At 50.7% G+C, this 16334-nt stretch overlaps 1 protein-coding gene and 1 pseudogene across 2 annotated transcripts in view; both read right to left on the reverse strand.

Moving 5' to 3' along the window:
- The window catches only part of EYA2 (EYA transcriptional coactivator and phosphatase 2), a 266542-nt gene that overhangs the window by 19323 nt on the left and 230885 nt on the right, over positions 1 to 16334 (reverse strand). For both annotated transcript variants that reach the window (XM_055306442.1, XM_055306433.1), the window contains 2 exons: positions 5973 to 6031; positions 814 to 974 (listed from right to left, as the gene is read on the reverse strand). In XM_055306442.1, coding sequence (XP_055162417.1) covers positions 814 to 974; positions 5973 to 6031 — 220 coding nt within the window. The remainder of the gene's footprint in view (positions 1 to 813; positions 975 to 5972; positions 6032 to 16334) is intronic.
- Positions 14751 to 15366, reverse strand: LOC129497523 (60S ribosomal protein L13-like; annotated as a pseudogene).

Consider the following 16334-nt stretch of genomic DNA (forward strand, 5'->3'; position numbering starts at 1 on the left):
CCCCAAAGGAAGAAAGAAAGATGAAAGCAGAGAGGGAGACAAATCACCAGAGGCTCTTAATCACAGGAAACCCACTGAGGGCAGCTGGAGGGGAGAGGGGCTGGGGGGACGGGGAACTGGGTGAAGGGCATGGGGGAGGGCGCGGGATGTGATGGGCGCTGGGTGCTGGGTGCGACGGGTGGATCACGGCCCTCTGCCTCCCTCTGAAGCATGTATCACTATACAGCACATGTAAATTAAGCTTAACTAAACTAATTTAATTACATTTTAATTAAAGTTTAATTAAATTAATAGAGTTTAAGTAAAACCGACGCCCCCGAAGTCATAATGGCCCTAAATGGGAAAAAAAAAAAAAAAAAAAAAAAAAAAAGGACGCACCTGCCCGGAAGGTTCCAGAAATAGCCTGGCGGTGCGGAGGGAGCCTGCTGCCCGAGCGGCGCCTGGGCCCTGACGGCGCGTGCCCCCGGGCGCCGCGCGGGAACAGCGGCTCCCACCCCCTCTCCGACTCCGACTCCGGCGTCCCCAGGCCCCACGACGACCTCGCCACGCACCCGCACCCGGGGCAGAGCGCGGACTCGGCCTCCGCCGCCTGGGGCGGGGCCCACCGGCGGGGCCCCCAGTGCCCGGGCCGCCCCGCCTCGCCTCAGCCCCCGCCCCCGGAGCCCCAGGGCTGTGTGACCCTGGGCGGGCCGCGCCGCACGCACGCACGCACGCACGCACGCACGCACGCACGCACGTGGGGCCGAGCGCCTGAGGGCCGCCCCGCGCCGCGCCGCCCCGCCCCGCGCCGCCCCGCCGCCGGGCCCCACTCACCGCCCACGTTGTTCCGGTAGGTGTTGTACATCTCCTTCACCCGCCGGTAGCGGAAGGCCAGCTTCCTCATCCAGTCCACGCCGCCGTGGACGCCCGAGCCCAGGCACAGGTTGGCTCCCGGGGCCGAGCTGTGGAAGCCGTCGGCCGAGAAGTTGTAGGTGCTGAGGGGGGAGGGGAGACCCTGTCAGCGGCCCGGGGGCGCTCTTGCCGCCTCTCGAGCCTCCCCCGCCCGCTCTCCCCCTTCAGAATTCGAGGCTAGAAGGGAGCAACGGTTGCCGCTGCCTCAGCCTGACAGAAGGGTCCAGAAGGGTCCATCCTGACAGAAGGGCCCGGACGCGGGGTGGGTCCCGCCACTCCCATCCGCAGGTCTGCGCCGCTCCGCCCCCCGTAAGGCCTGGCTGCTAGCCCTTTCCTCCCATTCCGGGACAGCTCCGGATCTTTCCACAGAAATAACCGTATTCTTTTTTTTTTTTTTATAGAAATAACCATATTCCAATTTTTTTCGATGTGTTACAGGAGGCAGAGGCGATCGCTGGTGCTTTGCAGATACAGCCGCCCGCTGGGAGCCTCGCACGCTGGCCCTAAGAGGTTCCTGAGCGGGCTGGGGACAAGTGAGTCGCACAAAACTGGTGACAGAGGTGGCAGCTGGGAACCCGAACAGGAATGTGTGGGCGACTCGCCACCTACAGCGACCAGCACGTGAGAATGAAAATCCCAACGCCAGAGAAGACCCCCAGAGAAGACCCCCGTCTTCTTTCCCTCCGCCAGAAACTCTGCAAAATCACAAGGTCTCAGGGGGAAAACCAGAGAGCGACGAGGGGTAAAGGGATAATATGACCCAAAGTTTAAAATACGAGTCTCTTCCTTGGGGCATCCGGGGAACTCAGCCAGTTAAGCATCAGGCTCTTTCTTGATTTGGGCTCAGGTCATGATCTCTCATGAGACGGAGCCCCACATGGGACGCTGCACTGGGCAGAGCCTGCCTCAGACTCTCGGTCTCCCTCCCTGTGTGTCCCCCCCCCCCCCCCAGCCTTGAGTCTCTTCCTAGAAAAGTGGAGCAGAAGGAAACAGGTCAGTGTGGTTCTATGGCTGTCTCGGCGTGACTTTGATTTTTTTCCCTCTTTGAGTATTTTGTGGTTTCTAGGTTTTCTAGGATGAGCTGAAGAGTGGACACAGACGTTTTATTTATTTATTTTTTTTACAAAGATGTGCTGCCACAAAAATGAAGCAGCACTTGGAAATTGCATCTTCTGTACGTCCCCTACTTCAGTGCCCCTGCTGCTGCACAGATAAGGGCATCTGGGAAGCGTGAGGTGCTGGGTCATGCTCCCTGCAGGGTGTGCGCTGTGTCCAGCACCAGAAGACGGCGTGATGTGACATGCTGCTGTCACCCACCATCTGGGGGTGGGAGCCTGGGCCTCAGCCTTACTGGAGCAGAGGCCAGGCTTTACTCCTGGATATAAAACTCTTCCCAAGGAAGAGCCTTTGTGGTGACAAAAAAAAAACTCTGCAGGAGCCAGACAATGTCTCAGACTCAACAGTGAATTTCACCTTGCGGGGTTTCTGGGGGCATGCAGGCCAGGGGGACACTGGCCCAGGGACTTGATCCTCCAGGCTTCAGCTGTAGACTTTGGTGTAAACGGAGAGACACCAACAGGCTTCTCCCCTAGATATCTTTAAATTCTTGCCCACGGGTCCACACACACACACACACACACACACACACACACACACACACCCACCCCCAACATACACAGGTTCACCAGTGTCATTTTTCATAGACTTCTGTGAGGGTAAGTGTATATAAAATTGGAAGTAAGGGGCGCCTGGGTGGTGCAGTGATTGAGCATCTGCCTTTGGCTCAGGTCATGGTCCTGGGGTCCTGGAATCCAGTCCTGCATTGGGCTCCCCGCAGGGAGCCTCCTTCTCCCTCTGCCTGTGTCTCTGCCTCTCTCTGTGTCTCTCATAAATAAATGAATAAAATATTAAAAAAAAATAAAAGGGGAAGCCAGGAAGTCATAATGTTGGAGAGTGGTTAATTCCAGATGGTGGGAATGTGGGTGATTAGTTTCTTCTCTGCTCTTTACTGAATTACTTGAATTTATAAAGATCCATGGAGAACATGATAGGACCTAATAACTTGTTTGCACGAAACATCCTTTTCCCCATGAAAGATGTCAATGGCTTCATTACACAGGCATGCTGCTGCTGCTTCATCTCAGCACTCTCCCTGGGTGGTGATGGGGGGGGGGGGGCTAAAGAGAAGTGAAACAGGCCCCACTGGTAAAAGGGGGCAGACGGCATCCAACCCCAGGGGCAGGTTTGCCACACATCAAGGACTTACTTGTGCTGCACACTTTTCCAGCACATTGGCAACCTGATGAGAAGGGGGAGGAATGACTTTACCCCCATCATATCCACCCCCGCTGTGCCGTTTCCAGAACCCACACTTTAATCCCCAGGTAGGGGATTCTTCTTCTCTCTCTTGCTAGATAATTTCTTCTTTTTTTAGGGCCTTTTTTTTTCCCCGCCAGCCTTATTTCCATGTTCTGGTTAAACGCCTGTGGAAGAAAAGCCCAAGACCTCTCAGCGGTTGCACCTGCCCATTGGGTGGCCTGAGCAGTGGGAACCGCAGGCCGGCTTTCAGTGGTGGGCTGGGCACTGCGATCCTCCCCAGGGAACCATGGAACAGGTGTAAGAGGCCTCCTGACCATCAGCAGCCTTGTGCTGAGCATCAGTGAACCTGGGAGCCAGGACAGTCCATCCACCCCGAAATTCCTCCTGGGTCACGGCCTTTCCAGCAACACCCTGCTCTTCCCTCTCAATCTCTTCAGAAGTCTCTGTAGAAGCTGAGGCCAGGCATGAGCTCCCGGGGGTGGTCACAGGAGATGGTGCAGGTCATAGTCCACGCATGTGCAGGACTTCCCAGGCCAGCACCCACCACATTGGACCCGTCACGTGCACTCCCCTTACTGCTGGATGTGCTGGTGATGCCCACAGGGCACAAGGGAGAGTCTGGGACACAGAGCAGTGCTTGGCAGGTTAGCACTTCTGGTGGCTGCTGATCCACTGTGGGGGCTGGCAGTTGGTCCTGGGATCAGCAGCCACCAGAGGTCGTGCCTTCCAGAAGGCTGCCTGAATCTGGCCAGTGAAGGTTCTAGAAGGGAGAGAGCCAGCAGCGGGACTGGTCCCAGCAGCAGCAGCAGCAGCAGCAGCAGCAGCAGCAGCACACCTCAGCACGGCTCTCTGGCTGTGACACTGACATTAGCTGGTTCTTCAATGGCCACCAGGTGACGAGCTGCCAGCAGAGCTTCTCCCACGTTCTCTTCAGATTTACGATGTGCACACACAATACTCTTCCCTCGATGTGTGTACGGTTCTGTCTGGAAGTCCAGGTTGGTGCCACCTAAGTGGGTTCCTGCTGCAAAGAATTTGAGGACAGCTTCCTGCTTCAGTGGCAAGACATCAAGGCTCTGGACGTGGTGGAAGCCTCCTTTCAGTTAGCTGGAAGCCCAGGACCACGCCTTATGGACCGCTCTCTGAGTAGTGTGGAAAGGCCAGGTAATTGATGCTTGAAAAAGAACACATACTAAGAACTCCGAGGACAGCCTGGGGGAGAGGCCCGGATGTTCTGCCAAGAGGTAGAGGGCAGGGAGGGACGTCCATGAGTCCTGCCTCCCCCATGTGCCAGCTGTGTGAGGTTCGGCAGGTTACCTCACCTCTCTGTGCCTCCCATTCCCCAACTGTAAAATGAGGATAATGAGAAGAGCCCGTACTCCCCAGGGTAACTGCGAAGATGAGGGAGTTAATGCACATAAGACATCCGGAACAGGGCATGGTGCTAAAATAAGTTACTGCTGTTAACTGAAAAAAACAAAACACAAAACAAAACAAAAAAACAACCCCAAAAGAAGGGGCATTTGATGCTCGCTCGGTGCCTGGCTCACAGTAGTAAAAATTGCAGAAGAGATTTCTTGAATGGATAAATGGAGAATTTGTCGTTTCTGGGGGGGAAAAAACGTTCCTGGATTGTGGGTTCTGGAAATGAGGTCCCCAACAGCTCAGCATGAGACAGCGTTCAGAGGAGCTCTGCTCTCTGTCCCACACCAGCCAGTTCCAGGGGAGACGTTATAAAAATGGGACCCTGGTCGCTCATTGCCATGAAGGGAAGAGTGGTTCCCAGCTATGACGTTGTGGAAAGGGCACAATTAACCTTGATCTGGGGTTTATTTACTCCATAAATAGAGAAGCCCTGGCTGGCACTGAAGCCTTGCTCCTTGCCAGTCCTGACTGAGAGGGATTTTCAGAATGGTTAATTAATATGAAGCAGGTACCTATCACTTTTCGTGCTGGGCTTTGAAAAGACTTCCAGGGCCCAGGAAAAGAAGCTCTGACTTCTCTTTTAGGAGCAAGATGGAAGATACACCTAGGAAACAAACACTAAGTGAAGTTCCTGGTCCCATAAGCAAAACATCATTTGTCTAATAATATTTTTGATGGGCCAAGAGGCACTGGGTTGGGATAATTTTGGAGAAGCAGAGATTAACTATGGTTCCATTTTTATAAGGTTTTCTCAGGGGCAGGCTTGGAACATTCCAGCCACATTCCTCTGAAAGCTGTCTCGTTTGGAGCAGTTGGGTACCTTATTTCTGGAATCCATGTCCTAGGAGTGTTTTCCCCTAGAAACAGACCTACCGCTTACTCAGTTAAGAAATATTTTTTTGAGTATTGACTGCATCAACGTTTATATTAAATAATATATGTGGGCTAATGAAGCAATCAAACCGTTGAAGAAGGGGAGCCAAACTCTTAGTGGTGGTGATTCTGGGAGGCAAGATCAGAACTTTTTACAATACACATGCAGTACTTTGCTAAGCAGACAAAAAAACAAAACAAAACAAAACAAAAAAAAACCCAAAAAAACCATACAGAGATAAACATAAGCAGAGTCACAGAGAATCTGTGGAAATCTCAGCCTCTGTGATGAGAGGTGATGCGTAGTAGGCTGCATTGCGGGGGGTCCGGGCTGTGACCTTGGGTTCTGGCCCAGGCAGGTACACCCGTCCTGAGAACCCAGCCTGCTCCTCCTCTCTGCTTCTGGTGAAAGGCGAGCTCCATAACCAATCAAAAGGGGGCATTTTGGCTCCCCAAATGCCTACCTTAAATCTTGCCCATTGTCATCAGAGGAGACGTCATCAACGTGGATCTGGTCGCAGTCCTACAGAGAAGGTGGCAAGAAGAGAAAAAAGAGGGAGGAGTGTGACTGGTTAATCTGACATAGTCTCTGGCAGTTGGCTTCACAAAGTGAGCACTGGCCTGGGAGTTAGGAGTCCTGAATTCTTGTCTGAGCTTTGCCACCCAAGGGTAGGTGACCTTCTCATCCCTTCTTTTGCCTCTGGTTCCCTTATAAATGAGGTTGGCTGTAAAAGGCGTGGGGGGCGGTGTGACCGTATAATTTAGCATGCAAACTGAGATAGTTCTGCAAGTAAAGGGGGCTGTGTTAAGATTACTTTGGGGGGACAAGCACAAAACAGGACCACCCCCCTCTGCCCCCTAAGTATGTGGGGACATATGGTCACCCTGGCCACAGGGTGGAAGCCTTTGCCTTAATCAAGCAAGGTATGTCCTCTGCTTGGAATGCTCTCCTGCCTTCATGCACCTAGTGAACCTAGTATTCTTCAAGCATTCACTTCTGGAGGCCCCCCTGCCCCAGCCCTCCTCTGTGTCCCATGATCTGTGCTCATCACTGATTGAGTATATGTGATGGGCACCATCCCAAGGGCTTGCCATTCAACAGACTCCAATGACATGCTGCTTTCCACCACTCACAGATCTCTCAGTTCTCCTTGGGGAAACACATAACACATGTGAGTTAAGACCCAGGGGAGAGGATGATGAAGGTGGGCACATGACCCGGGCTCATCCAATCAGAGAGATGCAGGAGCCTTCTGGCCTCAGTGATTGTATCAAAGATGAGCATGTGGTCTAAACAGCGCCAGTGAGAGCCGGCCCTGGGAATTCGGCTGAGACCTTGGGGAAGGGGTCTCTCTTTCACTGCAGCTGCCAAATGGTGGGATTAAGCCTGGTGAAAAGCAGGTCTGAGAGCTGGAGACAGGAATGAGGCCCTGATCACATTCTCTGATCCCCTGGATCCGGCCCCAACTGAAACCAGAAACCAGGCCACCCTGATTGTGGTAGGCTGAATAATGCCCCCCCAACCCCCAACTGTCCATGCCCTAATCCGGGGGTCCTTATATGGCAAAAGGGACTTTGCAAGGCGTGATTAAGTTAAAGGTTTTGAGATGGCGAGATTATTCTGGATTATCCACGTGTAATTACAAGGGCTAAGAGGCAGAGGGATATTTGAAGACAGAGGAGAAGGGGATTGGGGTGGGATTGGGGTACTCAGAAGACGGAGGAAGATGCCACAAGCCAAGAAATACAGGTGCCCACTAGACATCAAAAAAGGCCCAGATTCCTGCCCTCAGAGCCTCCAGAAGAAACCGGACTTGCCCACGTCTTCAGTGCAGTGAAACCGATCCTGGACTTCTGACCTCCAGAACAGTAAGAGAACACATTTGTGTTGTTTTAAGCCACTGAGTGTGTGCTAATTGGTCACAGCCACCACAGGCTGCTCCGTGGGCTCTTCGGTTGAAGCTAGTGGAGTTGGATTTCTGTCACTTTGTAACCAGGTGACACGACAGCCTCCACGAAGCTACACATGACACACACACATCTGTCACTTCTACTTCTGTCATAAAGTCACCCCGGTGATAGGATGATTACTCCTGCGGTGTGGTGAGGCTCAGGCTCTGGAATCTGGCCATCACGTGGCTGTGTGACCTTGAGCCAGTGGCATAGCCACCCGGAGCCTTAGAGGCGGGTTTGGGAAACGGGAGACTGCGGAATGCGAGGCTTGACTGAAGAGGAGAGAGGTGCTGTGCTAAGGGCGTCTAGTGCAGGGGCTGGAACACAGCAGGTGTGGCATGAATTTAGTTTCTATGCTGTGTTAGGATTTATAAATGTCCACATGTTGGCTGCCAGGTAATTTCAGGAGGCAGGTATCTCCTGGAAAACACTGCGAGGGAGAAGAGAAAAACATGGAACTCTGAGCTTGACCTCTAAGAAAAAATTGGTGGTGACATCTCTGGACTCTTGATGGGAGGATAGAATCTGGCGGGGAAGATGGTGTTTTCAATGCTTTGAGGAAGGAAGAGCCTTGAATTAATCTCTGAGAACAGGAGCTCTGTGTGTGTGCGGGGGATGGGAATCCCTTCCCTCGTTGCTTTTTATTTTTAAAAAAGTTTTATTTATTTATTTATGAGAGACACAGAAACATAGGCAGAAGGAAAAGCAGGCTCCCCATAAGGAGCCCAATGTAGGAGTCCTATCCCAGATCCCAGGATCATGGCCTGAGCCAAAGGCAGATCTTTAAGGCTCCCTCCCTCATTAATTTTTAAAAGACAGAGTGGGGTGACCATGTTATTATGGAGATGTGGGGGTGGGGACAGTGGCATCTGGGGCAGCCCAGACTACTCTGTGGGGATCCAGGCTGGAACCTGGGAGAAGGGGGTGGTGTGGTTACCGGTCCCTCTGGTCTCCTGAAAGGGCTCCGGATTGAAAAGCGGTTTGCCGGAAGGTGAGGTTTGCTTCCAGAGTCCCTGGCACGCTCTGGCCCACAGCTCTGTACTAGGCAAAGCATGACTCAGAGTCCTGACACATGGGACCTTGCACATCTGTTGGCCTGGGACATCACCTGGGCAGGGGCGGCAGTGTGCTCTGACAGGCCTGGGTGGGAAGGGCAGCGGGGATGTTCTACGGCGTGGGCAAGTGGGAGGAAGTGGAGTAGACTGCGGAGAACATGGTGGATGTTAAGTGGTGAACCCAATGAGAAGCTCTTTGGACAGTGTTGGGAAAAAACTGGAGATGCTGAGTGACCACCCTTGAGCTAGCTTATAGCTACGCCTCTGCTGTTCCTCATGCCGCATTTCCTTTCTTTCCATGTACCAGGGATTCTCATCAATGCCTGATGGTCTCAGGTATACTTGGTCCCCCTCCCCAAGAGGGGCTGTCCTTTCCTAAGGTACTTGAGCACAGTGGTACACCTGAAAGATCCTATAGTCATGCTAATACAGTAGCCATTAGCCACATGTGGTTATTGGTAGTTATATTTAAATTATTTTAAATTCAACAGCATAACAAATTTAGTTCCTTAGGTCCATTTCGAGTCCTCAGTAGCCACATGTAGCCAGTGGCTACTGTACTGGATGGAATATGTACTCCCATCATCACAGAAAATTCTAGCAGACAGTCCTGCTCTCGAGGGGTAAAGGAACCAGGCTGATAACTTCTGTGTTGATAAGCTCAGTTAGGGAAGGGCTTGCAAGCTGGCCTGGAAACGTATCTTATTCAGCCCATACTATGCTTCAGAATTTTTTTTGGAACAACAGCCAATATGTAAACTCTGGCGGCTTCTCTTTCTCTCTCTCCCTCTTTCCCTCCTTGTCCTCACTCTCTTTCTCTGTCTTTCCAGATTTTCAGCTACTCTGAGACTTTACACGTTCTGGCAGCATGGGGCTTGCCTTCTTCTTCTGTCCCAACCATCCTTAGCCCTTTCCAGAGGGCTCTACAGTCTCTTCTGGGTTTTCTTCCCTTCACATTATCTGATTCCTTGGCCCCTGGGCATGCAGGTTGGAGCCCCCTGAGCCAAAGAAATCTTATGTAGGGCCAGCAATCCTGAGATGTTAATGAAAATTGTCTTTAAAAGCCAATGCTAACTTTGAAGACCCAGGCACAGAGAAAACAAAATTAGTAGCAGACTTCTCCCCCAACCTGCTGCTTTGCCTGAAATTGGAAAAACACCTCCCTGTGCCCCCCAGTCCTTGCCTCAAGCTGGAAAGCTGCTCTGGGGGGTCACACGGGCTCAGGCCCCTGGGCAGGGTTCCCTGTGCTTTCCCTGATGTCAGGGGAAAGGTATGTGGGAGGCTCTGGTTTTCTCATTTGCAAGGGGATTGTTGGGGGTGCTAAAGTGTGACAACAGTAGCGATCACATTTCGGACTTAATAAAATACCATGACGCTCAGCTAGACGCTACCTCATACTCCACCAGCTGACCTGGATCCAGTTACCCGTGGAGCCTGGGCTGGCAATGAGGGGAGTGGGACAACACTGAGGATGTGATCTCTAGGGGAGGAAGATCCTCTTCCCCTCAATTCTCCTGCATGGGGGCTGGCCTCTAAGATGGGGAGCTGGCTTTTCACGGCCTAGGGTGCTTCTGGCCTCTTCTGGGTCAAGTGTGACTATCCTGGGTAGCGGAACGGGGTGGTGGTGGGGGTCTAAGCAGGACCGGCTAGTAAAGACAGAGGAAGGGTTCCTATGCCTTGACCTGGGGGAGAGGCCTGGGCCCCGATGCAATCCCAGCCACAAGGAATTTACACTTTCTAATCCAGAGAAATACCCGCACATTGTCTTGCACAAGGATGTCCATCATCCTAGTGAGAAACAGGAAAACACCTAAGGTTCCTTCAACTGGATCATCACTAAGTGAAATGTGGTATGTCCATTCAGTGGAATCCTACCCAGTCGTTCAGAAGAAAGAGGTTGATTTTTATGTTAGCACATGGAAATATTTCCAAAAAATCCTATTGTGTGAGGGAAAAAAATGGACTGGAGAATGATACATCCAGTATCAACATCATATATATACAGCTGACCCAGTAACGGCACAGGGGTTAGGAGCACTGACTCCCATGCAGTCAAAAATCTTTTGACTCTCCCCAAACTTAACTACTAACAGCTCTTGTTGATTGAAAGCCTTACTGCTAATATAAAGTCAATTACTACATATTTTATATGTTATATTTATTATGTACTGTATTTAAAAAAAGATTTTATTTATTTATTCATGAGAGACACACAGAGACAGAGGCAGAGACATAGGCAGAGGGAGAAGCAGGCTCACCGTGGGGACCCTGATGTGGGACTCGATCCCAGGACCCCAGGATCATGACCTGAGCCAAAGGCAGATGCTTGACCACTGAGCCACCCAGGTGCTCCTATATATTGTATTCTTAGAATAAAGTGAGCTACAGAAAAGCCAGTGTTGTTAAGAACACCATAAGGAAAATACATTTACAGTGCTGTGATGTATTTATTAAAAAATCTGCATATATTTGGATCCAGACAATTCAATCTCATGTTGGGACACCTGGGTGGCTCAGTCAGTTGAGCATTCAACTCTTGGTTTCGGCTCAGGTCATGATCTCCAGGTCGTGGGATCAAGGCCCACGGTGGGCTCTATGCTCAGTGCAGAATTTGCTTGGATTCTCTCTCCCTCCCCCTCTGCTGCTCCCCACTGTGTAGTCTCTTTCTCTCTCAAATAAATAAGTAAATATTACTTTTTAAAAACCCATGTTGGGGGCAGCCCTGGTGGCTCAGCAGTTTAAGTGCTGCCTTCGGTCCAGGGTGTGATCCTGTGGACCCGGGATGGGGTCCCATATCGGGTTCCCTGCAGGGAGCCTGCATCTCCCTCTGCCCGTGTCTCTGCCTCTCTCTTTGTGTCTCTCATGAATAAATAAATAAAATCTTAAAAAAAAAAACCATGTTGTTTAAGGATCAACCATATTTATAAAAACCCATTAAAAACAAAGTAAGATATTTTATATGGATATATATATATATACATAAATGGAAAACAAAGATCTGGAAGCTTATGCATCTGACCGGAAGCAGCAGTTCCACCTGGGGAGGCACTGGGATTGGGTTAGCGGTCAAAGGAGGCCTTCAACTCACTGAAATGCTTACTCCCTCCTTCTCTCTCCTTTCACTCTCTCTTTTTATAAGGATAATGCACATATGAATTGCCTTTGAAAACAGAAAATGTCTTATGGGAAGGAGACAGACAGGATCTAACACTGAAGGACACTTAGGTTCCCAACGTGCCAGAGGCTGTGCTCAGCACTTTGTATATATTACGGAGGATACTGTTGACATCCCGTCTCATGGAGGAGAAGATGAAATGGGGAGAAGTGCAGAAATGTGCCTGTTTATGGGCTGAATTGTGATTCCTCAAAAGCTGTTGAAACCCTGACCCCCAGGACCTGTGAACGAACCTTATTAGGAAATAGGCTCTTTGCAGATGATCTAGTTGTGGTGAGGTCATTAGGGTGGTGGCTCTAATCCAATATGGCGGTGTCCTTATAAAAAAGAAATGAGGCTGCAGAGACAGACACACCCAGGGAGAATGCCATGGGACCACGAGGACAGAGAGGCATGGCACAGACTCTCCCCGACAGCCCTCAGAAGGAACCAACCCTTACGGCACCTTGATCTTGGACTTCTGGTCTCAAGAATCGAGACACGTTGTTCCTGTTGTTTAGGCCTCCCCAGTCTGTGTACGTTGTTATGGTAGCCCTGGCAAATGGATACGGTGCCCGAGGCTACACAGTGAGGGCAAGAAGGAGGCCACGCGGCTGGCCGCCTTCGTAGTCCGGGCTCACAAGCATGGTCCATCCAAGGACTATTCGTGAAAAACACTTACTATAGGCCCAGAACCACATCAGACAATGCATAGATCAAGAGCCGTGGGTGTGTGTGGGGTTTCAAGGATGAAAAGTGACCCTTGCCTTGCAGGTACTTAGCATGTCACTGGGAGAGATGAGGTACTAATTCAATACACAGACATACTGGTCATGTACTGTGCCCCCAACACTGGGCGGGGCCTGGCACGTGTCCTGGAGTAATCCCTGCCTCCTTGCTTCCCCTCACACTCCTCAACCAACCCATCAGCAAATCCTTCTGGCTCTCCCGTCAATGTATGTCTACAATAAGTCAACATATATTCAATACGTGTCCACAATCTGACTACTCCCACCTCCTCTACTACTACTCCCACACGGTCCAAGCCCTCGTTATCTCCCCCCGAGATTGGGGCTCAGCAAACTATAACCCGGGGGCCAAATGTAGCCCACCACCTATCTGTGTGAATAAAGCTTTACTGCAGCACTGCCAACTTCATTCATTTACTACTGTCTATGGCTGCTTTCGTCCTATGACGAGAGAACTGAGTAGTCAAGACAGAGACAGCGTGGCCTGCCTAAAATAGCTACTACCTGGCTCTTTGCAGACGAAGTTTGCGGATCCCCGACTCAGACTCTTGTGGTCATCTTCTCACTCTCCCTGCTTCTACCCTTTCTATGCCCCATACTGCCAGCTTAGTCCACATCCAGCAGTCATAGGAGTCCTGTTAACAGCTAAGTCAGATCCTGTCCCTCTCTGCTCAAAACCCCACAGTGGCTCCTGCCTCCCTTCGAGTAGAAGCACAGTCCTCACAAAGACTCAGGCCCTGTGTGTCTGCACCCTGTCCCCATCTCCCACCCATCCCTCACTGCACTTGCAGACATAGCAGCCTCCTGCTATTCCTTCAACAACCCATACGTTCCTGCCGCAGGGCCTCTGCACTTGCTCTTCCTTCTGTTTTCGAATGACTTTTCCTTCTCTTGCCATGTGCCAAAGCCTGAAGAGGCTCTGTTGATATAATCTCCTTTTTAAAAGCTGCCCCAACTCCACATCACATCAGGACAAATAACTTGTCTCTGTTTTCCCACTTTATAGGGTGTCTGGGATTAACCTAGGCCTGATATAATGGCCAATGTCTTCTTTTATTCAATAAATTGGGGAACTCTAAGGGTAGCACTCATTGTTTACTGATTTTTTGCAAGGTCAGAGAGTACAGCAGTTAATAGCATGGTCTCTGGACCCTAGGTTCAAACTCTGGCTCTGCTATTTATTAACTGAATGATCTTGGACAAGGTACTGAATCTTTTGATCCTCACTTCCTATCTGCAGCTGAGCTATGAGATACCACTTACTGCACCGGGGTAGTGCAGGGATTAAATGAGTCTGTACAGGTAGGACACTTGGAAAAGCGTAGAGAATGCCATCTGCACATTTGGCATCATTATTGCTGTTATTACGATTTTGAATTCTACAGGCCTGAACTCTGTGCTTGGTCCAGTAATGGTCAAATCGAGCTGAGTTCACCATCAAGAGAGGCTCACGGATGGCCAACTCTGCAGATGAGGCCACTGAGAAGAGAAGCAGAAAACCACATTCCTTGGTCAAACCCCCAGCACCGTGTCAGGAGGCCTCATGCTCATGCATCTCAGGGAGTGGGGGCAGGAGAGAACTGGTGGAGACGGTAGGGTTCACATCTCCTGGATGTTGGGGTTGGCGTTCAAACGCCCCTCCCTGGGCTCCAGTCCCAGCTCTGCCATTTTCTAGGTGCGTGATCCCTGGCTGGCTTACCTAACATCAAAACTTTTAGTTTTAGAATAATTTTAGATTTACAGCAAAGTTGCAAATATGGTATAGAGAGTTCCCATATATCCCAGTTTCCCTTATTGTTAACATCTTATATGTATATATATTAAAGATTTTATTTATTTATGAAAGAGAGAGGGAGGAGGAGCAGAGGGAGAGGGACAAGCAGACTCTGTGCTGAGTGTGGAGTCCGATGTAGGACTCGATCTCAGGACCCTGAAATCATGACCTGAGCTGAAAACAAAAGTCAGACACTTAAGTGACTGACTCACCCAGGTGGCCCAACATCGTATATTTGTACAGCGCACTTGCCACAACTAATAAATATTACTATATCGTTATTAACTGGTGTCAATTCTTTTTTTAATTTTTAAAATTTTATTTATTTTTATTTTATTTTTAGATTTTATTTATTTATTAATGAGAGACACAGAGGGAGAGAGAGAGAAGCAGAGACACAGGGAGAGGGAGAAGCAGGCTCCATGCAGGGAGCCCGACGTGGGACTTGATCCTGGGTCTCCAGGATCACACCCTGGGCTAAAGGTGGTGCTAAACCGCTGAGCCACCCAGGCTGCCCAAATTATTTTTTTTTTAAATCACATGTTGTCAGTGGCATTTTACTTTTTCTTTTCAATATCTGCAGCTTCCTTGGCTGTCTCTGCCCGAATGTTGAAGATCCAGGCATTGACACGGGCCATGTGAAGACGGGCGGACACCTTTCAGTTCTCCATAAGGACTCTGGCTCTCTCCTTGCAGACATTCCGTATGCACATGACTGGGCCTGCCAGCTGGTGGCCGATGTGAGTTCTTTGGCAGAGCTGTGTCCCTTCTCGGGGGCTGAGGGCTTCCTAGCGGAAGAGGATGAGCTGGGAGCAATACTCCTTCAGCTGCTGCACGCTGGCCTGCAGGGACCATGCGGACTAGTTTGGCCTTCTGGGGCCCCTGAGATCTCAACAGTCTGCACCACCTTCTTGTGGGTGCCAGTCACACAGAACTCTTCCAAGCTGACGCCCCTGCCAGCTGGCACCCTGGTGTGATGTCCCACTGTGGGGAACCCCACGATGGGCTGGATGGATCCCTACACAGGGTGTGGGTTGACGCAGTGAGCCTTGGCTTGCTGGGCTCTGCCTCTGTGGATATTCCACAGCTGCTGGTTGAACCCTTGGCCACCTGCTGCTGTCCGTCCTTGTGGAAACTGGGCTTCAGGATCATGCCGTTCCGACTGGGCACCATGGCTGCTGCCTCCCGGCCTCCTCCAGAGAGAACGGCCCAACTGGTGTCAATTCTTCACTCAGCATTCCTTAGTCTTCTTACGAATGTCCTTTTTCTCTTCTGGAATCCCTTCCAGAGCATCACACTACATCCTGTCATCTTCTCTCTTTAGGTTCCTCTGGGCCTTGATAGTTTCTTTGACTTTCCCTGGTGTTGCTAACAGTTTAAAGGGGGTACCAGGCAGGTGTTTCGCAGAAGGTCTCTCAACGGGGACTGGCCTGTTGTTTCTCTCATGGTTAGACTGGGGTTATGGGTTTTGGTGAGCAGGACTGCAGAGGGAACGTGCCCTTCTCACTGCATCATGTCAACACCACTTACCACTTAACATGCTCCTGGTGACATTGGTCACTTGGCTCAGGTAGTTTCCGTCAGGTGGTCCACTGTGAAGTTACTTTCCTCTCCTTTCCGTACTGTGCTTTTTTTTTTTTCAAAAGATCTTATTTGTTTATTCCTGAGAGACACAGAGAGAGAGAGGCAGAGACATAGGCAGAGAGAGAAGCAGGGTCCTGGGAGGAGCCTGATGTGGGACTCGATCCCAGGACCCCGGGGTCATGCCCTGAGCCAAAGGCAGATGCTCAACCACTGAGCCACCCAGGTGCCCCTATACTGTACTCTTTGAAAGGAAGTCACGATGCAAAGCTCATAGTTAGGGTGGAGTCTCTAAATAAATGATTCAGGGGGTACGTGGGTGGCTCAGTGGGTTAAGCGTCTGACTCTTGGTTTCGGCTCAGGTCATGATTTCAGGGTCATGAGATTGAGCTCCACATCCGGCTCCATGCTCAGTGGGGAGTCTGCTTGAGATTCTCTCTCTCCATCTCTCTCTGTCCCTCCCCCTACTCATGTGCTCTCTCTCCCTCTCTCAAATAAATAAAATCTTAAAAAAAATAAATGATTCAGAATTTTCTGCATGGGAGATTTTCCTATTCTCT

The sequence above is a fragment of the Nyctereutes procyonoides genome, unplaced genomic scaffold (assembly GCF_905146905.1).
Source record: "Nyctereutes procyonoides isolate TBG_1078 unplaced genomic scaffold, NYPRO_anot_genome, whole genome shotgun sequence".
In the NCBI taxonomy this organism is placed as follows: domain Eukaryota; kingdom Metazoa; phylum Chordata; class Mammalia; order Carnivora; family Canidae; genus Nyctereutes; species Nyctereutes procyonoides.